Source organism: Lepus europaeus, chromosome 10 (genome assembly GCF_033115175.1).
Source record: "Lepus europaeus isolate LE1 chromosome 10, mLepTim1.pri, whole genome shotgun sequence".
Classification (NCBI taxonomy): Eukaryota; Metazoa; Chordata; class Mammalia; order Lagomorpha; family Leporidae; genus Lepus; species Lepus europaeus.
Window position 1 is genome coordinate 68,373,779 of NC_084836.1, and position 24,939 is coordinate 68,398,717.

The window sequence follows — 24,939 nt, forward strand, 5'->3', positions numbered from 1 at the left end:
CCCCCCTTGTCTTGAGGTCCAACAGCCAGGAACTGGGGCCTAAGGTGCACATGACACTGATGACCGTCCACTCAGACACAGACTGACATTTCAAAGAAAATCAGTGGAGCAAGCGGCCAGGATGAGACCTGGGCCCCGGACTCCCAGCTCAGCCTCTCCGCCAGGGTGGGCCCTGGTGTCCTCTTGGTTCCCCTGCAGGTGCTGTGGGCCTCCCTCCTCTGACCCATGCCTGTCCACTGGCCCTCCCACTGCCTCAGCAGGACCCCTGGGGTTTTGAATGCCCTAAGAAGTCACCATGGATGGGGTGGTGGGGAGTGGGAGGGGTAGGGCGCTGGCCCCGGCTGCCTGGGAGAGCTGGCATTCTCGCCTAGCCAGGGTCTTATCTGGGAGACAGAGAGCCAGGAGCTGGGCTCAAAACCCACGGAGACAAACCCACGGGCTCTGGGTATCTGGGGCTTGTGCCAGAGTCTGGGCTCTGGCAGGGGCGTGTGTCTGCAGAGAGCTGGACAGGGCCCCTGTGCCACCGTGGTGCCTGGGGTGGGAAAGGCAGGGGGTCCACAAGTGCAGGCCTGGCCGCCTGGCTCCGGTCCTTTGGGAGGGATGGGGGTACCCCCCACTGGCACAGGGGTGGGAAGAGAGCCTGGCGTCATTGCCTGGCGTCAGGGAGCTGGCTGCTTAGAGCAGGCCAGACGGCGGGGCATCGGATTTCAGCCCGGCTGTAATTTTGGCTGGATGGGCTGGGGGCCCGAGCTGGGCGGGGCGCAGCTGCCCCACAGAGGGGGGAGCCCCTCGCCAGCTCTCACTTTCAACGCCACCTGTACCCAGCCGGTCGGGCCACCATCCACGGCCTCCCGGCCCCACGCCTGCAGGCAGAGGGGAGACGGCGCCCGCCCCGAGTCTAGTGGATCGCTTTCGGCTTCTCCAGGCTGTTGCTGAGCTTCTGCAGGGTTTTCTTGATGCGCAGCGCGGTGAGGCGGGCCGAGGGGTTGGGGTACCAGCACTCTCGCATCATCTGTACCACTCCTGACAGCACCTGGGGCCGGGGGGAGGCAGAGGACAGGGAGAGGGGGGCGTGGGAGCAGGGAGGGTGGCAGGAGCCAGGTAAGGATGAAGAGAGAGAGAGAAAACGTGGAAGACTAAGAGAGGGGCTCAGATCCGCAGCAGCACCCCTCCTTCCCCCGTGAGGGTGGAAGGAGCCTCTTACCCCACCTCCCGCCTCGGCCACACCCGCGGGGTAGGCAGAGCAGGCCCTGCAGCCCATGTGCAGCCTGATCCCCAGTGCAGGCCAAAACCTCCATCACATGGGCCCAGTGGACGGTGGCAGCATGGGTGGCAGGCAGTGCCCCAAAATGCTTGTGTCCAGGGTTGGAACCATCCCAGGAAGCTCAGCGGTGCTAGGACATGCCAGCAGCGCCCCCTGTGCTTCCTGAGAGCGTGTACGTGTGCAAAGGGGCACACACGTGGCTTTTTGTGGGGACGTGTGTTGTGCAGACACGTACACACGCCTGTTCCATGTAAGGACACACACGTATACATTCATTCTCTCAGTAAATGTGCACGGGGCACTGTGAGAGGTGACAGAGCTACAGAGCGAGCGAGCAAAGACGCCTGCTTTGTCCCCCCCAACCCCCCCCCCCCCGGGGAGGCGCCCATTGCAGGGGGCGGATTTGTGCTTGTGTGTGGCTGAGTGTCAGCCCAGGAGCATGTGCACGCCTGTCTGTGTTTATATACATGCGTGTGTGTCTTCATGTAGGCATGTGCGATGTTTGGAGAAAAAACAAAAGCAAACAACAACCAAAATTCCCTGGCAGGAGATGGGGCTGAGAGCCTCTGAGTTTCTGGAAATCCCAGGGTAACCCGCGGGCCGGGGGAGGGGGCGGAGCCTCCGGGGAGGTGCTCCCTCTCCATCTGAGACACACAGGAGACATGCACGGGGCACGCAGACCTCAGACGCAAAGTCCCTGGGACCTGGACCCCCGCCCACCACCAGCCCTCGCCCTCCCGACCCCAGCAGAGGCCTCACCGGGTCTGCAGCCAGGCGGTTGGGGATGGTGGGAGTCTGCTGGTCCACACACACCACCTTCTTCATGTCCTCGAAGCTGGGGTCATTGGGCACCACGTCGTAGAATGGCGGCCGGTAGTCCTCCACGATGCCTGGGGGGCGGAGGGTGGAAAGGGCCATCACTCGGGACCCCAAGGAGGCCCAGCGGGCTGCCTCGCCCACCTTCCACCCTGTGCGGAGACCGTAACAGGTGTATTAACGGATATACATTCTGCTGTTCATTTCGCACTTCCCATATGCCAGGCATCGCAGGTGCCTTCCCGTCGTTATCCCTAGTCCTCACAGCAGCCCAACGAGGCGCCTACTGCTGTGACCCCCATTTCACAGATGAAGAAACTGATACTGAGCCCTAGGGAACACAATGGAGTGGCGGCAAAGTCAAAAGACTCTCATCAGCTTCCTAGGCCAGATCTTGATCCGGTCTTTAAAAAAAGAAAAATATGTATTTGAAAGGCAGAGGTACAGAGCCAGAGGAGGAGGGGAGGGAGGGATGGGAGGAGGGAGACAGGCTGGGGCTATGGTGTATCCCATATGGGCGCCAGTTCGAGTCCTGGCTGTTCCACTTCTGATCCAGCTCTCTACTAAGGCCTGGGAAAGCAGTGGAAGATGGACCAAGTCCTTGGGCCCCTGTACCAGAAGAAGCTCCTGGCTCCTAGCTCTGGATCAGTGCAGCTCCAGCCATTGTGACCATCTGGGGAGTGAACCAGTGGATGGAAGACCTCTCTTTCTGCCTCTCTGTAACTCTTCCTTTCAAATAAATAAATCTTTAAGAGAGAGAGAGAGAGAGAGAATCTTCCATCTACTGGTTCACTCCCCAAATGGCCACAACAGCCAGGACTGGAACTCCATCCAAGGTTGCCACGTAGGTGGCAGGAGCCCAAGCGCTTGGGCCATCCTCCGCTGCTTTCCCAGGTGCAGTAGCAGGGAGCTGCATCAGAAGTGGAGCAGCCGGGACTTGAACCATTCATTGCCCGTACAAGATGCCGGCGTGAGAGGTGGCCAGCTGAAGCCACTGGGCCCCAACACCAGCCCCTCCAGTCTTTTCACAGCTACGCAGGCCCTGGGCCCTGCCTGCAGACCTGGACCACCACAAGTGCCTGGTCCTAATAGCACCTGGTGTTGTTTACTGAGCACTTCCTGGGTGCCTGGCCCTGTCCTGGGTGCTCTCCGTTAAATCCTCGCACGGTCAATGTCACGCTATCAGCTCCATCTGACACACCAAAAAAGTAAGACCGAGGCAGTTGAGCAACCTAAGATGAACAGGTGGTAACAGACACAGCCAGAGTCTGACAGCAATGCCCATACTCCTGACACCCCCCCAACCTCCCCCCCCCCCCCGGCTGGTGGACTGCTGGATGAGGACTGGATCAAGCACAAAAAATAACTAAAAATGGTTGGATGCCTGCAACCACTGGGGCTGGGCTGGGCTGAAGCAGGAGCCCAGAAGTCCATCCAGGCCTCCTGTGTGGATGGCAGGGACCCGACCACTTGAGCCATTGCTGCTGTCTCTCAAGGCACACGCTAGCAGGAGGCTGGGTTTGCGAGCGGGGCTGGGACTCAAACCCAAGCAGCCCAGTACGGGACGTGGGTGTCCCAAGTGGCCACTTAACAGCCGTGTCACATGCCAATAGGTCCAAAGAGCATCCCCCAGCCCCAGGGCCAGCACGCCCTCCGCTGAGCCACGCGCCAGCAGCGCTCCCTCCCATGTCACCCCCAGTGCGCAGTCCTCGGTGACAGTTTTCTGACCGTGGTGCCCCCCAACCCATCTTGCTTCCCAGCCTGAGGCCGGGGGCCCCGGGGCCACGCAGGCCACAACCTCAGGAGGGCCTTGGCCAGCTGCTTGCCCCCGTGGCTGGCTTCCAGGCCGGCCCCTCGCAGCCCGAGCCCTAATCAGCGCTGCCCGGAGGCCTGAGCGTGTCTAATGAGCCTTTAATCAGAGCCGGGGCTGACACCAGATTACAGTGTTTATAATGCGCGCTGACAGCTCTTCCCTGCCAGCCCAGAGCCTGCACACAGCCTCCGACCCAGCCCTCCCCTCCTGCCTGCAGCCTGCTGGGGGGAGGGGAGGTGGGGCTTGGCTTCTTCCAGGTGCTCCCTCCTGCTGACCACAGCCCACGCTGGGCAGGTCGTGCCCTGAGTCTGGAGGAACTGAGCCCCCGAATCAGGGTCTCCAGGAGGGGTTGGTGGCCAGCATGGGCAGATGTGCGCCAGTACAGGGCTCCGCTTGTGTCCTTAGGATCGTCCCCAGTCTGCCAGGCCGCCCACAGCCTTCACCTTGGATGCACCAGCCCCAGACGACCCCCGTCCCCCATCTTCCGTCCAGTCCACAGCTGGGCAGGCACCGACCACAGGGTTCACCAGGGCAGGTCCTGCATCTGCGCCCATACCCAAGAGATCGAGAGGCCCTGCAGCAACCCACAGGAACAAAGAGGCAGCAGAAAGCAGGCGGAGCAGGCACCATAACAGCCTGCATTCCTGTGGATGAGGAAAGTAAGGGCCAGAGAGGCACAGAGACGCAGTGATAAAGAGCAATGGCCCCTGGTGCTGTGGCGTAGCGGGTAAAGCCGCCGCCTGCAATGTCGGCATCCCATATGGGCACCGGTTCAAATCCTGGCTGCTCCACTTCCAATCCAGCTCCCTGCTAATGCTCCTGGGAAAGCAGTGGAGGATGGCCCAAGTGCTTGGGCCCCTGCACCCATGTGGGAGACCCAGAAGAAGCTTCTGGCTCCTGGCTTCAGCCTGGCTCAGCCCTGGTCATTGCAGACATTTGGGGAGTGAACCAGCAGGGGGAAGATTCTCTCTCTCTCTGTAACTCCGTCTTTCAGATAAATAAATAAACCTAAAAAAAAAAAAAAAGTGCTGGCCCCAGAGTCAGACTGCCTGTTCTCAGACCCTGCTGCTGTCTGGAGTCAGCTGTAATTGTGTTCCTCAGTCTGCTCGTCCATCAGATGGGCATAATACTATGTCCAGCACTTATCCTGCTACAGCAATAATGGCCATGGATATTTGCCTCTAAGCACTGCTCTGAGTATTTGGATTACCTCAAAAACCAGAAGCTGCTTTTAAGTCTCATTTCTCAAGTGAGGAAAGTGAAACACAGACAGGCTAAGTTGCCTGCCCACCGTCCATCACAGCGCACTCAGGACCCAGGCAGTGTGCTCCCAAGCCCACTCTTAACCACAAAGCCGTAACCACCTCCCTGCCAACACAGGAGGAGGAAGACACGCGAATACCTGTAGCACTTATAGCAAGGCATCTGGTGCAATTTAAGCTCCATAAATGTTAGCTTGCTATTCATATTTGTTATTATCACACACCCGGGATTTTAGAACCAGAATCACAGACTCATAGGCTCTGCCGGACCTCACTGCCTGAGCGGCACTGAGGCAACACCAGGAGAGCGCCCCCGGCTGCACCTGCCCGCCGCCCTCCCCCGACACTGCGCCAGGCGGGCCCTTACCATTGACAATGGTCCGCCGGGCGATCTCCCACAGCACCAAGCCAAAGGCCCAGACGTCCGTCCACTTGTAGGACTCGAAGCAGTCGGTGCGTATCTTCTCCTCCAGCACCTCCGGCGCCATGTACCGCTTGGTGCCCACCCTGGGATTGTGGCCGATGTCCAGGTAATCGCTACCCTGGGAGTGCATCACAGCCAGACCTGCGGGTACCAGGCCTGTCACTCACAGGGCCCACATGGTCCCTGGAGTTGGGGGGTCCAGGGCTGCAGGCCATATTTGGGTGGGAGAGTCACAGTGATGTATCGACAGGCAGGCAAATGGATGCCCACCTTGAGCTGGGTCTGGACACAGGGCAGGAGCCGCCACAGTTTGTCATCTGAGGCTCTATTGTGCCCACTTCCCGGAGCAGAGCCCCGAGGCTGGGAATGGAGCAAGATGAGAACTGGAGCCCCAGCCCCAGCCCCGACTGCTCACCCAGGTCCGCGATGCAGCACTGCAAGTTGCTCTTAACCAACACATTGCGGCTCTTGAGGTCGCGGTGGGCGATGGCCGGTTTGCCCTGTGTGCCGAAGATCTCCACGTGTAGGTGCGCCAGGCCGCAGGCCGCGGACACCGCCAGCCTCAGGGCCAGCTGGGGCTCCAGCGTCTGTCTCTGTAGGAAGTCGTAGAGCGAGCCGTGCTCGTGGTAGTGTGTGATGAGCCACAGCTGCGTGCTCGAGTTGCGGGAGGTCATGTCCGAGGCGATGAAGCCTGTGGGGGTCAAGGTCGAGGGGGAGGTCAAGGTCAAGGGGGGGTCAAGATCAAGGTCGGGGGGGCCAGGACAGGGCATGGGTGGGGTCAGGGCAAAGCAGGGGCTGGGGTGGAGGTGGGAGCTGAAGGGGATCTGGGGGTTAGGTGAGGGTGGGCAGGTGCAGGGGGCCGACGGTCTCCCTTGCCTAGGATGTTGTCGTGTCTCAGCAGCACCGTGTTGTAGATCTCTGTCTCCCGGAACCAGGACTGCTCGTCCCTCGAGGAGAAGATCTTCACGGCCACACTCTCACCGTGCCACAAGCCCCGCCACACCTCTCCGTAGCGGCCCTTCCCTGACGCGGCAGCCGGAGGAGAGGACGAGTTTCACACCCCGAGCACTCAGAGCCCCTCAGCTTGGCTGCTACACTGGTGACATCCCCGCCACACTGCATCCAGACCCAGTCCCGGCTGCAGGCCACCCCTAGCTGCCTCTCGTTCCACCCCTGCACCCACAGAAGCACCAGGTCCTGGCCCCTCTCCAAGCCACTCCCCTGCCCAGCACAATCTCAACCTGACCCAGGCCCGGCCCCACCCTGCCTGCCCGGGGCCTCACCCCTCCAGGCTCATGGAAACCCTCTCCCAACTCACCCACACACTCCACCAGGGCCACCTGCCGTGCCACTGTCCTCTGCACCAGGAAGGGGAGCCCCGAGCCACTGCCCGTGGTGCAATTGCTGTCCACAAGGTCCTGGGGGCACCAAGGGACCACTGAGAGGCCGCCCACCCCCAGCAGCAGCCCCCTTCTCTGGGAGTCATTGCCCGCCCCCCGCCCTGGGTCCCAGCGTCCTCTCAGCCCCCCGCCCCCCCCATGCCCATACCCCCAGCATGCTGTCCCCTTGCTCGGATGTCTTCAGGATGAGGCTGGACTCGCCCAGGTCGCTGTACAGACCCCGCTGCTTCTCCTGCCTCCGCCGCATGCGCCACAGGCCCAGGGCGCCCAGAGCCAGCAGGACCAGCAAGGCCATCACGGGGCCCAGGATCAGAGGCAACTGGCCATCGGCTGGGTGCTCCGGAGGGGTTTGGGTGGCTGGGAGAGGGGGACATTGAGGCCCAGCGTCCCCCTTCCCGCCCCCCCCCCCACCTGCGGTAGCCCACTCTGCCTCGCCTCCACCCCTCCCTGGCCAGAGCACGGGAAGAAAGCAGGGCGGGCAGAGACAGACAGGGGGCCCTCCCGCAGACCTACCCTCAAGCACCAGGGACACGTTGTGGTTGCAGTGGGGGCTGTAGCAGCAGTAGTGGCTGACGAAGTCGGTGGGGCGCCCCCTGCAGAGCTCCGGGTGCAGGCTCCCACAGCCGCGGTGCTCCTGGGGGCGTCTGCCCTCCTCCCGTACCAGCACGACTGTGCACCAGGCCCCCTGGCACGTGGGCCCTCTGCAGTGGGGGTTCTCACACGTGCAGGTCAGCAGCGGGCCTCGCAAGGGCCGCCCAGGGTCACCTGGGAGACACACGGGAGGCTCAGCCACCATTCCTGTCCCATCGTCCAACCCCTCAAACAAGCTCGGGACCTTGGGGCCTGAACTCCATCCTCGGAGCCTCCGAGATCCCAACCTCCCCTCCCAGCTCTCAGGGCCCTCAGCCCCAGCTCTGAGGCTCTCCCGGCCTGGGAGACGCCCCCACCCCTGCACCCCAGACTGCGATCAAGCTTTGGACTCAAGGGGAGAACAGAGGAAGACCAGGGCAGAGAGCTTGGCTTGAGCCCCGCTGTCTTCAGCCTCCAGCCCAGGCTCCGGGGCCTCCCTTCTTCCCAGCCTTTCAAATTCAGCCTGAGCAGCAGCTGAGCCACCCAGGGCCCCATTCCCTGCCTGCTCCCCAGACACTCACCCTGGGTGAGGCCCAAGGTCATCAGCAGCATCAGAAAACCGCTCCTGGGGGGGTTCAAGGCCATGGTCGCTGGGACAGGAGAGAGACAGGGAGACTGGCAAAATGTGACAGCTGCGGACTACGGCTCCCTCCCAGCCAGAGGAAATCACTGGGTGTATTTTTGGGGGGAAGGCACGGAGGCCACCTCCCTACTCCCTGTGTCTGCTTGGGGGGCGGGGCCTACAGGGGAAGTTCTGGCTCACTTCCCCATGGAAACCATCCTGTTAGGGGTGAAGGGTGGAGAGCCCATGTTTCAGTCACTGAGAGCTTAGGGGAACCCTGGCTCCAGTCCCCGGCTGCTGAGGGCTGGGCTGGCATGGAAGGCACAGCAGATGCCCCTCATCTTCTGCTCCTCACCCACCCCCCTCCTGGCTTTCACCCCTGCCCACCCTTTTCCCAGTGCCCCGGTCCACCTCCAGCCCCCCACCCCTGGCTGCCTGGAACATAAACAGACTCCTAGCTTCACTTCCTGCTATTCAGGGTCCCGCCACGCCAGGGAACAGGAATCAAGATTGTTTAGATTGGGGTCTGGATAGAACAGGCAAGGAGTCACGCAGGGCAGGGAATTGGGGCAGCCGGCAGCCAGTGTGGGGTCTGGAGACGGAGTTCTGGGAGCTGGAAACCACAGAATCCAGCCCCGTGATGTAGAGCAGGTGTGAGGGGGTGGGGAGTAAGGCTCAGACAGGGCAGGAGACTTGTCCAGGGTCACAGGGCTCTCGGGAACAGCTCCAGGCGCCCACACGCCTTCCACTCTCTCTCTTGCCCCAGTAGTGGCTGCCCTACCCGGCCCCCGGTGCCCCCGTTTGGCGCTGGCTCACACCAGGCAAAAAGAAACCTCTCTGCTCTGCTCCCCCACCCCAGGAGTGACTGGTGCCAACTCTGCGCTGTTCCCTGGGCCCCTCCTGTCCCCGGAACTGTCCTGCAAAGGGTGGAGGAGGACCGGTGACACGAGGGAAGTGAAACACACCGAGACGCCCAATGCATGACTGTCTGCGGCTGGCCAGGGCTGGCCGAACTGCTCCAGCCGGTTGGTAGAGAGTGTTTACCAGGAGCAATTCTGGTCTGGGACAGTCCCCAGCCCCTGTCCCCCACCGGCCGCCACTTCAGAAGCAACCCTGCTTTTCGTCTCCCAAAGGGTCAGACGCAGAAAGCGGGGGCTCAGGCTGCAGCAAGAAGCATCGTGGTCAGACGGCGCCCAGGACTTCCTGAAGGGTACAGAGTGTGCCAGCGTCGGTCTGGGGCCAGGTAGGGCGGCAACCGCGAGGGAGGCGGGGTTGGCCTTTGGCCTGGCTTGGTGAGGACTGGGCATGAGGCCACGTGGTCTGAGGATGCAGCCAAGATGCTGAGGCTGGGAGTGCAGGATGGCTGGGCGAGCAGCTTCGTGGGCCTCTCTGCCTGGTGGCAGCTCCGGCCTTCCTGCCGGCGCTTCCTCTGCCCCAGAGGCCCGAGCTCGGGAAGGAAATGGAACCCGGGGCTGCTGCAGCTGTGCCCCCAGCCTCCGCCTGACCTCGGCCCTCCTGCCCCGCCCGGCAGCCAGTGACGACTCAGGCAAGCACTCTGCAATGGGGCCGGCAGCTGACGGAGAGACGGCCCGAGCCCACTGGGGATCCCAGCAGGAACCACTCCTTGGCAGCCCTGGCTTGCCCAGAAAGCAGCTAAGGAGAGGGGGTATGAGGCTGGCAGGGAGTGAAAGCCACTCCTCTGACAACCCCAGTCCATTCTCACCTCCTTTACTTGGAAGCAGAATCCCCTGCGGTGCTTGGTGGGAAACGCACGCTCTCCAGTCTCGCTCTCACTCCAGATTCTGGGACTGGCAGGAAACCTGCATTTTAAAAACGCCCCCCCTACCCCACCGGGGAATGAGAGATGTGTTCTCCACAACATCAAGACAGGTTCCTGGGCTTTCATTTCTTGGTGCCCGGGGACACACAGAGAGGGGACTCTCATTCCCACCCAAGAGAAAGGGTGACCCCGGCTAAACCTGAGGCCAGCGGTTTGGGTGGGGCAGGGACCCCCTACCTTGCAGGGACGCCCCCAGCATTTGCACAGTCCTAGTACAGTCTACTCCCGGGAATGGGGTGGAGGAAAGCCAGCGATGCGTCCAGCTCCGACCCGGAAGGTTAAGTGCAGGAGCGTGCTGAGCTCTGACCAGTTGCCCTGCAAGCTGACTGCAGCATACTCTCCTGGAGCAGAGCGGGAGCCTTTTGTTTCTTAGCAAAACAGTCCTGCTGATAGAAGCATCACTGCTGTTGGCCAGAAACCACAGCTGCTCGGCTCACTGCAAACATGAACTTAACCCTATGAAATAATAATGGTTAGCCTCCTGTGAGTACTAATTATGTGCTAATTCCTGAACTTTAGAGATGTATTTATTTATTTGAAAGGCAGAGTAATGGGGTGTGTGTGTGGGAGAGAGAGAGGGAGAGAGAGAGAGAGAGAGAGAGAGAGAGAGAGAGGTTGTTGACTCACTCTACAAATGGCTGCAACAACCAAGGCTGGGCCAGACTAAAGCCAGGAGCCTGGAACTCCACCCAGGTCTCCCACATAGGAGGCTGGGGTCCTAGCACTTGGGCCATCTTCTGTTGTCTTCACAGGTGCATTAGCAGGAAGCAGATGGGAGTGGAGCATCCAGGGCTCAAACCAACACTACGTATTCAGGATGCTGGCTGTACCAACAACACTGGCCCCAGGGCTAAACCTTAATGGTTTATCTCCATTAAATCTCACAGCCACTCAATGGGGAAACTGAGGCTCGGGCACTTGAGTCTGTCGCTGCTAAACCTCTAAGCGCTTGAGTTAGGCGGGGAAAGACCGGATGGCACGGGCCTTGGCAGACACATTGGCCCCTGCCATCCTCATCAGCAGGTGGACTTGGGTTTGTTTACACACCGAGACAGACATTATCTGTTCTGCTGTGGGTAGAAGCAAAGTAGGGGGGTAACTGGGAGACGCCTGTCAGTCTCTTTCCCTGCAGCGCAGCCGCTGTATCAGCAGCAGCTCATCACAGCTGTGACTGCCCTGAGGCTGCGGAAGTACTGTGTCAAACACATCTGTCTTGCCTGCCCCTGCCCCGCAGCGGGTCTTGCCTGGACTCGGCTGCTCACATAAGGCTGCCCTCAGGGGTCACTGCATCATCCCCTCAGCCCCTCCGGAGCAAGCCTGGATGTCCTAGCCGCAGCAGCCTGCCTTCTCCCAGGGGACGGGGTTCCTGGACACACACACACACACACACACCCGCAGACACCTGGAACCTGTCTCATTACCCCTGATGAAGTCTGACTTACAAACGCGTACACTGAGAGATGAGCCGTAACAACTAATAATAAAATAAAACAATGGTAATCGAAGTATTAATTCCACCTTTTCACTTAAAAGCAGCACCAAAAGGCCGCTCTTTGGCATATCCAAATTGCCAGTATCACTGCTCCGGCACTGCTGGGTAAAATGCTGGTTACTTGAACAGGAGCACCGCCATACAGCCAGTCTGGCAACCAAGACAGCCCGCAAGTGACCACTGGTGGACAGTGTACACGGCGTGGACACGTGGGACAAAAACACGATTCGTATCCCGTGTCCCAGGAGGAACAGAGTGGGACAATGCAACATTTCATTACACTATTCAGATCAATGTACGGTTTACAACGTATGAATTGTTTCTTTCTAGAAGTTTCCATCTAATGCTTCCAGACTGCAGTCAACCCTGGGTGCCTGAAACCACAGCTAGAGGCGACTCCCGCATGGCGCAGTGGTCCCGCATGGTCTGGATCACGTGGACTCGAGTTCAAATCCTGCCTCTGCCACTCAGAGCTACGAGATCTGGGGCCAATGACACAAGCTTCTGAGGCCCAGGCTTCCCCTTGTAGGCAAAATGGGAATAATATTAGCACTTATTTTATAGGGATGATGTAGTGAAACTGTTCAGCAAAATACTAAGTGGTATACAGTAAGCACATAATGAATGCTACCCAAACCCTATGGACACCACCAGTGAACCTGCAGACCAGCTATTCGAGTATGCGTTTGTTGATTTAGGTAGCATGGTCAGAATCACCCATTTTATGCTATCTGTGGCCAGCATTACAAGACAGGAAAAAAAGTGGCCGGCGCCGCGGCTCACTAGGCTAATCCTCCGCCTTGCAGCGCAGGCAAACCGGGTTCTAGTCCCAGTCGGGGCACCGGATTCTGTCCCGGTTGCCCCTCTTCCAGGCCAGCTCTCTGCTGTAGCCACGGAGTGCAGTGGAGGATGGCCCAAGTGCTTTGGCCCTACACCCCATGGGAGACCAGGAGAAGCACCTGGCTCCTGCCATTGGATCAGCACGGTGCACCGGCCGCAGCGCGCCAGCTGCGGCAGCCATTGGAGGGTGACCCAACGGCAAAAGGAAGACCTTTCTCTCTGTCTCTCTCTCTCTCACTGTCCACTCTGCCTGTCAAAAATAAATAAATAAAATAAAGACAGGAAAAAAACGTATCTCGGCGGGTATACAGTAAGTACTCAATAAATGCTGGCTATTTTTTTTTTCTTTGACAGGCGGAGTGGATAGTGAGAGAGAGAGACAGAGAGAAAGGTCTTCCTTTTTCCGTTGGTTCACCCTCCAAAGGCCCCTGCGGCCGGCGCATCTCGCTGATCTGAAGCCAGGAGCCAAGTGCTTCTCCTGGTCTCCCACGCGGGTGCAGGGCCCAAGCACTTGGGCCATCCTCCTCTGCACTCCCTGGCCATAGCAGAGAGCTGGACTGGAAGAGGGGCAACCGGGACAGAATCCGGTGCCCCGACCGGGACTAGAACCCGGTGTGCCGACGCCACAAGGTGGAGGATTAGCCTGTTAAGCCACGGCGCCGGCCAAATGCTGGCTATTTCTAACAATCCAAGGAGCTGGAGGACAACTGGGGCAGTGTGGGGTCAGAAAGCTGGGACCTTACCCACACATGGGGTGCCAGCTGCTGTCTAGACAGAAGAGGAGGTGGGGCTGACTGAAACTGGGGTCCCTCCGGCCTGGGTCCTTGGTGGGAGGCTGTGGCCAGGGTGCCCAGGCAGGGTCAGGGTGGGTTTTGCGGGATGGAGTCTCCGCAGCGGCAGACCCTTCCAGCACGGAGGGCCTGGGACGGGTGGGCTCCGAGTGGGGGCTCCACCGTGCTGAAGTGGCCCCTGGCCCCCAGGTGGCCCGGAGGGGCGTGTGATGGCGCCTCCGCGGGCCAGGAAAGACCCATTCACGGGGGCGGGTAGAACAGAGGCGCTCTGGGAGTGCCCTCCCATCAGCCTGGTGGCAGCAAAGTTTCCCGCGTCCCAGCCCAGGTGGGTCATGGGCAGACCCGCCGCGCAGACAGCGGCGAGGGCCACCGTGCGCTCCAGCACGGGCCCTGCCAGGACCTCCCCAGAGGCCTCGGGGACCCGCCCAGAGGAAGGGCCCCCTGCGGCGGGGGTCAGGCCGTCCGCACCCGGTCCCGCCCGCCGACCTCCACTCACCTCTGGGCCTGCGGGGCGCAGCGGACCGCGTCCCCTCCCGGACGGCGGCCGCGGACGCGCGACGACGAGAACGGGACTGCGGCCGGGGTCTGGGCGCCGCCCCGGACGGGGCTGGGATCGGTTCGGGCTCTGCTCGGCGCGGCTGGCGCGGCGGCCTCCCAGGACTGGGAAGGGGGCTGGAGCAAAAATGTTTCTTATTCCAGCGTCTTCCTGCCTGGCCCGGCTCCACCACTCCCTCCTAATAAACCGTTTCCTATTGCCCAGCTCGCCGCCAGGCCGCCCGCTGGCCCCTTGCGGGGCTGCAGGGCCCGCCCTCCTCCGCGGCCGCTGGGACCCCAGCACAGCTGCCCCTCACTCCCCAGGGAAGCCCCAGCCCAGTCTCCCACATCCGCCCGCCCAAGGGGGGCGGGTCTTGGCCCGCGGGGGTCTTGAGGGCGCCTGGCCCAGAGCCGTGGGGGCTAGAGCCGAGATGAGGCCGCTCCTAGCAGCTGAGGGGGCCTCGGAGGGGAGGGAGGAGAAGGAGGGTCAGTCACCTGTCAGGGCAAAAAATGGGGTCCGGACGTTTTGGCTCTGCCCTTGGGGACTCCCCAGTGCCTGGGATTCCTCCCTTGGGCTCCTCCCAGTGTCCACTTGCCCCAGCCCAGGGACAAGCAGGCCCAGGTGGGTGACTCTGGGTTACCTGATGAGGGTGGCCTGAGCCCCTCTGGGCACCCCAGCTCTCTACCCCAGGGTGTCCAGAATGCAGGGAGAGCTGGGTGCCTCCATGGACCTGCCTCCTCCAGGCAGGCCCCCATCCTATCAGATGGAGCCAGAGGGTGCTTCCCTGGAAATCCTGCTGAGACAAGGCAGCTGGGGAGGGGGGCAGATGGCTTCCAGGCCAGGGGGCAAGGCCCCCACTCCTACCCCCGACCCCCCACACCTCTATTGTTGCTCCAGCTTGTGACATCCTGGAGGCAGGACTGTGTGATCTCAGGCTAGCAACATCGCTCCTGGCCCAATCCGCTAAATGGGCGTGCTGCAGAGTGCCAGCCCCATGGGGCTGGGGGAATGGAAGGAAGTGGAGCTTAACTTTAGCACATAGCAGATGCTGGCTGGCTGGGCCGGTGAGGAGGAGTTTGCTAATTAAGTTCATGAATGAAGCAGCTGGGGAGGAGGTGGGAAGCCAGGATTCTGCAGGAGGGGCAGGGACCCCCACCCACTGCCGGGAACAGAGGCTGGGGGAGACAATGGTCAGAGGCTCAGACAGCCAGTGACTGACCTCACTCACTTCCTCCCGCAGCTGCTTCAGTGAATTCCCAGAAGGGCCGGCACACCCCAATTTCAGTGTCAGGACCGAGCCGTGTCCTGCAGCCAATAAGGAAGTAGTATGGGATTACGGTATCTGCTCTCCCAGATTATAGCGGCAGCTTGGGCACTGTATGAGCCGGAGGCCTGCGAGCGGGGCCTGTGGCCATCTTTCACACCTCCTCTCCTCCCTCCCCCCATCCGCCCCACCGCACAGATCTCCATCCTGGGGGGAGGGAGCGGAGGCTCTCCCTCCCCACCCCCGCCCCAGCAGGCATTGAGTCTGAGACGCACACGGGGACAGACCAGAGCTGCCAGGACACCGGCTGGGCACTGGGGAGCAGGAGAGAGGACCCGGTGGTAAGTGGGGGCCAGTCATCCATGCTGGAGTCTCCCTCTCCTCCACAGAGCGCCGAGCCCTCTGGCCCTGGACTGAAACTCTCTGGGGGCTGTCTGGTGAGCCTGGTGGCTTGCAAAGGTCCCAGAGGATCTGAGGGTAGTGGGGAAGGGATCAGAGGAGGGACAAAGACTTGGAGACAGCACTGGAGCCTCAGCCCAGAGAGAACTGGGAGAAGGAATTACGGACCGTGGCCAAGTCTCTGAGAACCGACGGCTCCCAGGGACCAGCTGTTTGCCATTTTCAGCCAGGCCAGAACGAGAGGAAACAGGCCCCAAGGACTCAGATGAGAATTTAGATGCTCAGAAGGATTTCTCGGCACGGCCTGAAGCAGAGGCCTGGAGGTCATGGGAACTGGGTGTGGAGTAGACCGGAGGAGACTCCCACTGTTGGAAGGCATGTGACGTGCAGCCTGCAGGGACGGCAGGGGGATGGACACCTTGACCTATAGAGATTATTTATTTGAGAGACAAAGTTGCAGAGAGAGAAAGAGACAGAAAGAGAGAGAGAGCGAGCGAGAGAGAGAGAGATCTTCTTTCTGCTGGTTCACTCCCTAGGTTGCCACAATGGCTAGGCTGAGGCCAGGCGGAAGCCAGGAGCCAGGAACTCCCTCTGGGTCTCCCATATGGGTGGCAGGGTCCCAAGCTCTTGGGCCATCTTCCACTGCCTTCCCAGGCCATCAGCAGTGAGCGGGATCGGAAGAGGAGAAGCTGGGACTCGAACTGGCACCCATATGGGATGCTGGCACTGCAGGCGGCGGCTTCACCCACTATGCCACAGCACCAGCTGCTCACTTTGATCTCCTAGGAGAAGCTATGGGCACTAAGTTCAAGCTTCACCCTTGCACCATGGGTGTACAACCCATGCACACACAGAGGGTCCCATGCTTGGTAACACTCCACTCTTTCCGTTGAACAAAGGGCTCTGCATCTCCACCTTGCTCTGGGCCCTACAAATTAGGTAGCCCGCCCGTTCTGCACCAGGCGGAGGAGGCAGGAAAAACAGGGGAGGGGCCTGTGCGCTGGGCTTGGCTCCGCTGATGTTGCAGCATGAGAGACTCAGGTTAGGCGTGGAAGAGATGATTCAAACCCAAGAGACAGGAACATGGTGGTGCAGGGTACCCAAGGGGCGAGAGTTGTGCAGGAAGAATAAAGGGGGTCGTGGACCGAGGCCGGTAAATCCCATCTGTTCCACACATGGCAGAGTCTTCCAGAGTGTGAGCTTTACCTGAAGGAAGAGGGAGAGGAACGAACTTTCTAGAAGTCTTCGGCTCAGGGCATGAGGCAGCATGGGGCTCAGTGTCTCCCCCCCCGCACACCGAGTTGGCACCGGCTGATCCCCAAGACCCCTCCCAGCCATCTGCAGTCTTCCTGGGCCCTGCCGCTGTGAGTCAGGTGAAAAGGGTGCTCTTCCCAGCACGTCCGGACGAAGCTGGCAGCCGGGTTCCCAGACGCCCAGCCGCCAAGCTCTCTTCCTCTTCCTCTCCTGCCCTTCTGGATGGCGTCGTCCGCTCGCTGCCCAGGCCTTCAAGATGACTCATCCAAGTGTGGACGCTCTTGTAGGGGGCTGGGGAGAGGGTGCATCCGGCAGGAGGTTCTGGAGGTGAGCCGCTGCCCACTCGAAGCCAGAGGGCTGGGTGGGCGTGAGGTTTCGAGTCTGCAGAGGCCCCGCCCAGCCCGGCAGCTCAGGATTGCCTGCCCTGCGTGTCTCCCAGAGCCTCGAACCCGTGCCCACCAGCCCCACCTCACTGCTGGGGAGAGGAAATCAGCAGAAGGGGCGGGGCTTGGAGCACCTGTGCTGTGAGGTTCAGTTACCGTCCCCATGGGGGGTTCCTTCTCCAGCTGTACTCTCTATTTTATTTTTATTAATTGAGAGGCAGAGACAGATGGACAGAGGATCTGTCTGGACAGTTCCCAAAATGTCCTCAAAGATTACATCATCAGGACTTGAGGAGGGTCAGTGTGTAAATGCATATAGTAGGTGCCATATACATGGGTGCTATACTTATTATGAGTTTACAAGAAAATAATTTATTTTTAAAGATTTATTTATTTGAAAGTCAGAGTTACAGAGAGAAGGAGAGGCAGAGAGAGAGAGAGAGAGAGAGAGAGGTCTTCCATTTGCTGGTTCACTCCCCAGTTGCCTGCAACGGCCAGAGCTGCGTCGATCCGAAGCCAGGAGCCAGGAGCTTCCTCCAGGTCTCCCACATGGGTGGCAGGGGCCCAAGCACTTGAGCCAACACCTGTTGCTCCCAGGGGTGCGCACCAGCAGGAAACTGGCTGGCTCAGAAACGGAGTGGCCGGGACTGGAACCACGCACTCTGACATAGATGTGGGAGTCCCAACTGGTGACTTAACTTCGGTGCCACACGCCCGCCCATCCCTGGAGCTGCAATTCTGATGGGGGTGGGGAAGACAAGATCTCGTTCCTGAGGGCCTTGCTGGGTGTCTGGGCGGGCAGAGGAGGCATGGAGGCTCCCTCACCCAATGAGGGGCAGGGTCTGAGCTTGGGTGAGGGAGGGCAGGACGGGCTGGCAAAGAGGGTGGGGGCCTGGCAGGCTTCTAGGTGCTTCCGAGGGGTTACAGTGAACATCCCCAGCAGGGCGCCCTGGGCGTTTGGACGGGAGGGGGCCTCCAGGACTTAAAAGTGAGTGCCGGTGCTGCCTGGGAGAAAACTTGTTTGGGAGAGTGGCCGAGTGGCTGCGCGAGGCCAGAGGCCAGCAAGGATTTCCTTCAGCTCGGGGCCACTCGGGTGGGTGGGACCGGATTGCTCACGCTGGACTCAGGAATCTGCCTTTGTTCCCAGCTGCAGGGGAAATGCCACAAACTCTGCCCCGTTCCCGCCCCCTCCAGCATCCGTGCCCAGGCCCTGCCCCTCCCAGGCCCGCTGCGCCTGGGACTTAGAGTCCTCGGGCACATCTCTGCCCCTTGCCCGGGCGTGGGTACAGCAGATGGGGGCCCGGGGGCGTCTGAGGCAGGTTTGACGTAAAGAGGCATAAAGAAGGAATTCGGGCTGGACTGCTCACCTCTCCCCTTTCAGCCTCAGGGTGGCCACAGCTCTTTGCAGTTAAGGCGCATGCCCAGGCGAGAGGGCGGGGCTTGGGCCTCCCTCCGCTCCCCCCCCCATGTGGTCCGCTAGACCCTGAAATTCCGATCCCCCCAACACACACAGGCTGTGTAGGCAATGGAGGCAAAACACCCAGGGCAGAGAGGAGGGGCCTGGACCCTTGGGCTGTAGGGGTGGAGGTGGGGGAGGGAGGGGGCACCACCTTTATTTTTTTGCACCATCGGTGAGTCTGTGTGTTTTGTGTGTACTTGTGGCCAAGTGTGTGAGTGTGTGTTTTCGCCGGTGTGGCCCTCTGTGTGCTCCGGGCAGTGTGGGTGCCAGTGACATTCATGGCCTGTGTCCCCGCGGTGTTAGAGGCAGGGCCGGGGGCGCACCTACCAGTCCTCCTCTCCACAGGGAACAAGCAGAGGTGGAGAGAGCAGCTCTGTGCCTCTGCAGGGGCCGCTGGGTGGGACAGAGGGTGAGACACACATGCGTCAGAGCACCTGGCTTGGGCGCTGATCCCAGCTTCCTACTGATGCGCAGCCGGGAGGCAGCAGGTGATGGTTCCAGTACCTGGATCCCTGCCATCCACACGGGAGACAGAGATGGCATCCTGGGCTCCTGGTTTTAGCCTGGCCCAGCCCTGGCTGTTACAGGCATTTGCGGGAATGAACCAGCAGATGGAAGATCTGTCTGTCTCTCTTTCAAATGCATCAATGAAAACAAATGAATGAATAATTTGAACAACTATTGGTATTCAGCCTGTGTGTGAGCCCTAGCAAGATGGGCAGCTGAATTCTGGCAGAGGAAGGGGCCTGGAGAGGACCGGCTAGGCAACGGACAGGGGCAGCGGCCTGGGCCTGGTGTGCCAGGAGGCACGTTAGGGTTCAACCCTATGGGAAAAGCGACTGGCGGAGAAGGGGACCCTGTGCGGATGCCCCAGTGTGGGCGGGAGGGGACTCAGCCTGATGAGCCCTCGCCTGGCCTCCTGGCCTCATCACACACACACACACACACACATACAAGCATATACACACATGAATTCCCTTGTCTCCTGATCCAGCAGGAGGGTCCCTGGGCATGGCTGAAAGTCATCAAGAACCCTTGCCACACCCAGATCCAGGGAGCTCCAAGAAGAGGAGGAGGGGGCATCTGATGAAGGCAGAACCTGCACTCGGGTCTTCAGAGTGAGTCATCGCAGGCCATTCTCAGAGGTGGGGTGACACACAGACATGGTGGCTGCCGGCCTGGGAGTCAGCGGGGCCCCACTGACATCCTGGCGTGGCTTAGGATGGCCAACCCTGCATCCCCTCTGGAGGCCCGGCCTGTGCCTCAGGTGAGGGTGGGCCCATGCACCCCAGGTCAGCTTGGCAGTGATGGGGTGCGGGCTGGGAGTGGGCCTGGGTGGCAGGTGCAAGATGAGCAAGTGTGGGCTGGGGAGCCCAGGGAATGCCCACCCACCTCCTCCAGAGAGCTGCCTCTCAGTTATGTTCTCCCTGCTGCTGCTTCGAGCCCAGTAGCACACAGGCTGCGCTTACTGAGTGGGCCTCACACACTGCTCTTCATCGAGACATTGACTCCCCAGATGGTCACAACAGCCAGCACTGGACCAGGCCAAAGCCAGGAGTCTGGAACTCCACCCAGGTCTCCCACCTGGGTAGCAGGGGCCCAAGCACTTGGGCCATCTTCTGCTGCTTTCCCAGGCCATTAGCAGGGAGCTGGATCAGAAGTGGAGCAGCCGGGACTCAAACCAGCACCCCTATGGGATGCCGGCACTGCAGGTGACAGCTTTACCTGTTCTGCCACAGTGCCACTCCCCCATACTAGCAACCACCCCTCTGCCGCCACCCCAGTAGCTTGTGTTGTAGCCAGTGAGGAGCAGAGGCTGGGAGAGGCAGAGCCAGGATTGAAACCCGAGTCTACCAGATTCTGAATGCTGCAGCAGGCGCCTTCCCTGTGGCCCGGGGTCCTATCACGGGCTGCTCGGCCTCTGCTGATGGGGCCCCTGCCTGGAAGCCTCAGGAACTGGAGAGCTGGGGTGGCTGGGAGCAGAGGAGAGGTCGACTGCGAGACCGAGAGCACAGCGGAGCCCACCCAGGCCCCTCTGAAGGCTTAGGGGCTGGGAGGGAACTGGCCCCGAGGGACAGCCTGGGTCTGCAGCTACCCCGGGGACTGCTAGGGTTGGGAGGGTAGGTCTTCTCCAAGGAGGAGGGGCTCCCTCTGCTGGCCCAGGCCTTCCTGTCCACTCAGCTTCCTGCTCCAGCACCAACCAAGCTGGGACAGAGCCAGACGGGGGAACCCCAGGTCCCCCTCCCCTCCCGGTCCCAGCTCTGAGGTGGGAATTGTAGGCGGAGGCCGTATGCTATGGTGGAACCAACTCGGGCTCCGGGGTCTCCTGGTGCCACTTTGCCGCTCGCCAGCTGAACGTGAGGCCCAACGTTCACAGCCTCAGTTTCCCTAATTGCACCATTGGAAGACAGGGAATAAGAGAAGGGTGTGAGCGAGCCCAGCGTAGGGCCAGCAGCCCCATGGTAGCCCCCCCGCCCAGTTCTCCAGGTGACCGCTGGGAGGCTCAGAAATGTGATCCCCCTTGCCCAAGGTCACGGCCGCCTCCCAGGCCACAGCATCTCACTGGCAGGAGCACAGGTGTCGTGGGCTGTCTGTGACGTGGTGCCCAGGCTGGCGTGGTGTGCTGGGCTCTCAGCCCTGGGCAGGGAGGGGAGAGCCTTGGAGGGCAGGGGCCCTGCCTGAAGACCACACCTCTCAGGAGCAGGTTGGCTGTTTGCAGAACCCTTCCTTTCGGCTGTCTACTGGGTTCCTCCGAAAACCCCACCTCTCTCCATTGGACAGATGTGCAGGCTCACGCAAGAGAAACTGAAGTGCCTCATTCAGGCTAATACAGGTGGGGAAGGCAGGGCCAGCCCCAAGCCTGTTCTGGCCCAGCTTGGTTGCTGTCAAAGCCCGGCATAGAAATCCCACGCTGTCTAACGCTAGTGGTCATTTTCAAGAGAGAGAGAGAGAGAGAGAGAGAAATCTTCCATCTACTGCTTCACTTCCCAAATGGCTGCAATAGTTGGGCTGGGCCAGATCAGAACCAGGAGCCAGGAACTCTATCTGGGTCTCTCACGTGGATGGCAGGAGCCCAAGCACTTGGACCATCGTCTGCTGCTTTCCTGGGTGCGTTAGCAGGGAGCTGGATCAGAGGCAGAGCAGCTGGGACTGGAACCAGCACTCCAGTACCAGATGTGGGCATCGCAAGTGACGGCTTAACCCGTTGCACCACTATACCGACCCAGATTTATTTTTAATTAAAAAAAAAAGTGATATGGCATGATTTTAAAAAGTCACAACGCTCTGCGAAGAGAGCAGATGAGGTAGCCTGGATGTGGAAAGAGGACATCGGGAGGAACCGAGGGAAATCTGAACACAGTGCAAGCTTTGTTAATCCTAATTGTGAGGCATGGGCATTGGCTTCCCAGTTGTAACAAATGATCTATATCCGCATTAATAGCAGAGAAAGCTGGCTGCGGGGTGTGGGGGCGCTCTGTGTACTATTTCACAGCTTTTCTGCAAATCTAAAACGGTTCTAAAATAATCCTGTTTCTTTCTTTTTTTTTTTTTTCCATCAAAAGGACAGAAAAGATACTTGGTGAAGAGTTTTTCTCCCTCCCCAGGTTGGCTGCTCAATTCTCCCGCAGGGAAGGCGGGAGTGGAGGGGGAGGGGTGGTGGCCGAATGTCAGGGAGCCCCCGCAGTCACCGCCTCTGGCTCAATCTTGACCTCTGTCCTTTTTGCATCTGTGGGACCCGGGCTGTTATCTGCTCTGTGCCTGCTGTCCTCCAACATGACAGCTGCGGGGTTTTAGGGGCCAGGGGTCCAGTGTGTAACTGTGCAGTAAGCACTTCATAAGCGGGTACTGACTTAACATTATCCTCGTGACTTACAAACAAGTGTATTTATCTTGAAAGCTTTTTTGTTGTTGTTTATTAATTATTGGAGAAACAGAGAGAGACCGAGACAGCTTCCTCTTTGCTGGGTCACCCCCAGATGCCTGTAACGGCTGGGGCAGAGGCTGAAATGGGAGCCGGGAACTCAGCGTAGGTCTCCCACAAGGGTTACAGTGACCTGAGCCACCCCCGCAGCCTCCAGGGTGTGCATTCGCAGGAAGCTGGGGCCAGCTATCAAACCCCGAAAATGCCGAGCTGGGACGTGATTGGCTTAACCTCCAGGCTGAACACCCACCCAAGATACTTTAGCTCTCGGGGGGCTACGAACACCCACGAGTCGCTGAGGATAACTTTGACATGCTATTAGCAAGGGGCTAACCTGCGGGTGACTGATTGACAGCAATTATTTTTGTCTGATAAAACAATTAAAACCATACGTTCTGCTTACCGGGGAGGAAGTTAGCTTTCTACACCTAACTTTGTAAAACTCCACCACTCTCAACACCTCTTTTCCCCTTTCTGCCTTTGATCTCATCCGCTGTTTCAATCAAGCCGAATGAACCCTTGTGCTCCATATAGAGTGATGAGACGTTCAGCTTGGTGAAAACTGTACTTAGACGCATGGCTACGTGGCATGCTTGCTGTTCCACGCTTCGCACCCTACAGACTTGAGAGCAGATTCACCGAGGTGGAGGTGACCCACCCACCCTCCCCTGCATCTGTGCCTACTTGGCCTCTTTCTCCTCCTGCCTCTTCCTCTCCATCCGGAGCTCCTGGTAGTGCCAGACAGGGAGGGCCAGCCTATGATGCCCTGAAGAGCTGGGCTTCGGCAGGCACAGGCTGAAAGATGGCGGTGCCTTGGAGAGAAGGATCTTGGGCACTTGGGACCTGGGGCTGCTACTGTCCCTCCACTGTAGCCACTGAGGGAGCATGCCCTGGGGGCTCTGGTAGGGGACAAAGACCCGGGGGCCAGGGACGACCTGGGGGGGCTGGGGAGCAGGGGGTGGGGGCGGGGCAGTCCCGAGCAACTCCGGCACGGATTTGCCTCGGGTGCCCACTGCAGGTGGGTTGTCAGGGCACAGGGTGTGGCAGGCAGTGGTGAGGAAGGGGCTGGCTAGGCTGGTGGTTATGGTGACAAGGTGGTCCAGGACGCCCCCCTCTTGAGGATCCTGGGGGAAGGAGAAGGTCAAGCTGGCCTGTAGCCGCTCTAGGAAGGTTGGGGCAGCCCGCGCCTTGGCCTGTGCTACCAGCTCAGGCAAGGGTGGCCACTCGGGCCGGTAGTGCTCGCTGAGCTGCTCCAGCCGGGGCCGCCGCAGCAGCTGTCGGATCCTCTGCACCACAGCGAAGCTGTCGGTGAGCACTGCCAACTCCAGGGCCGTCTTGCCCCGCACTGGATCCACCGCTGTCAGATCAGCACCTGGGAGGGGGCCACACAGGATGATGTGAGGGTTGGACAAGGGGTGGATTCTTCCAACGCAGGATGGAGTTGGGTTAACTCCTCAGACACAGCGTCCCCTACTGGTGAATAGTGGTATTGCAACCTGCCGTTTAAGAGCCCAACAGGCTGAGCCGCAGAGGGGAAGAAATTCAGTGGCAGGCTCCCAGGTGGGAGCAGAGGGAGCAGAGGGAGCAGAGGCCCAGGCTGCACCTGCGGGGCTGGGGGCTGGGGCTGGGGGTGGGGAGGGGAGCTCTGCTGGTTCCCTCTCCTTCCTCCCTGCATCTCCACTCCCTTGGGATCCTGCAGCATGCATAGGGGAGGAGCCCTCACTCTGAGACAAAGGAATGGCTGTGGGGTCCTTCCCTCCTCATGCCAAACCCAGCCTGCTAGGGTGGGGAAGGGGAAAGCCAGAGGCTGGAATCCCACCAGGGTGAGCCCCACCTTGGGGAAGAACGAGGACCCCCCACGCCACCGCACGCATCAGCCTGTTCGCTGGAAACCTGTCTTAGAGCACCCTCAGCCTACAGGCGAGGCTCAGAGTGGGAGGCCGTCTGGCCAGGGGTCACCCAGAAGGGGCAAGGCCAGGGCCAGAAGCCAGCGCCTGATTGTGTTTTCCCTGCTGGTCTCTGTTATCCTCCCAGGCTGTCTTTTCTGCCTGCTCCATCTGCTGAGCCATCGACAGCCAGACTGAGTTGACTGAGAGAAGCTGGCAGCGTGTGCCTCTCCTCCAGGAAGTTGGCCTGGATTGATCCTCACCCCCTCACCCCTTTCAAGGCTCACTGGCTGGCTGGGTGCAGGAAGCTGGTGGGAGGGGCTGAGGCCACGCACCTGCCATGAGGAGGGCGGCCACACACTCGGCGCGGTCGCGCATGGCGGCTTTCATCAGCGCCGTGAGCCCCCGCTGGTCGCGGCGCTCCAGGTCCAGGCCGGCGTAGTAGTTGAGCAAAAGGCTTAGCAGAGACACGTGGCCTGCAGGGCGCCCAGGGAGATGAAGCTCCACACCTGCCCTCCTCCCCACGAAGCAGCAGAGCATGGGGGGGAGGGCGGGGGACCAGCAGCCTCGCACCTGCTTGGGCTGCCAGCATGAGGGCTGTGTCCCCTCCATTGTCCTGTTGGTTCACGTCGAGGAAAGGACAGCGGCTGAGCAAGACCACAACGTCCCTGAAGCCGCGACAGCAGGCGACCATGAGGCCTGT

At 60.3% G+C, this 24,939-nt stretch overlaps 2 protein-coding genes and 1 long non-coding RNA gene across 4 annotated transcripts; 1 reads left to right on the forward strand and 2 right to left on the reverse strand.

Annotated features, from left to right (window-relative positions):
* Window positions 1-13,942, reverse strand: ACVRL1 (activin A receptor like type 1). Of its 2 annotated transcripts, XM_062203637.1 has the most exons (11): window positions 13,631-13,942; window positions 9,895-10,013; window positions 8,131-8,199; window positions 7,493-7,744; window positions 7,128-7,336; window positions 6,898-6,997; window positions 6,456-6,602; window positions 5,995-6,270; window positions 5,523-5,720; window positions 2,024-2,154; window positions 1-1,033 (listed from the first exon to the last, which is right to left on the reverse strand). In XM_062203637.1, exons 3-11 carry the CDS (start codon window positions 8,192-8,194, stop codon window positions 899-901), a joined length of 1,512 nt encoding a protein of 503 aa, XP_062059621.1. In that variant the 5' UTR covers window positions 8,195-8,199; window positions 9,895-10,013; window positions 13,631-13,942; the 3' UTR covers window positions 1-898. The 2 variants fall into 2 exon arrangements, with proteins under 2 accessions (XP_062059621.1, XP_062059622.1); XM_062203638.1 differs by lacking the exon at window positions 13,631-13,942 and having other exon boundaries at window positions 9,895-10,187.
* Window positions 8,194-11,497, forward strand: LOC133768787 (uncharacterized). The gene is made up of 3 exons (XR_009867077.1): window positions 8,194-9,196; window positions 9,305-9,414; window positions 10,764-11,497. It is a non-coding gene; the product is annotated as an uncharacterized LOC133768787 (long non-coding RNA).
* ANKRD33 (ankyrin repeat domain 33) lies at window positions 13,627-24,939 on the reverse strand. The gene is given in 4 exon segments (XM_062202487.1): window positions 13,627-13,794; window positions 23,031-23,722; window positions 24,572-24,712; window positions 24,810-24,939. Coding segments are annotated over 4 exon segments (1,122 nt in total). The 5' UTR covers window positions 24,931-24,939.

Excerpts from the sequence above, each read along its gene's own strand:
- ACVRL1 (XM_062203637.1), bottom strand. The coding sequence starts at position 8,194 with ATGGCCTTGAACCCCCCCAGGAGCGGTTTTCTGATGCTGCTGATGACC. Across the intron at positions 7,337-7,492 it reads CGTGTCCCTGGTGCTTGAGG|CCACCCAAACCCCTCCGGAG; the intron begins GTAGGTCTGCGG and ends CCCCTCTCCCAG. Across the intron at positions 5,721-5,994 it reads GTGCTGCATCGCGGACCTGG|GTCTGGCTGTGATGCACTCC; the intron begins GTGAGCAGTCGG and ends TGGTACCCGCAG.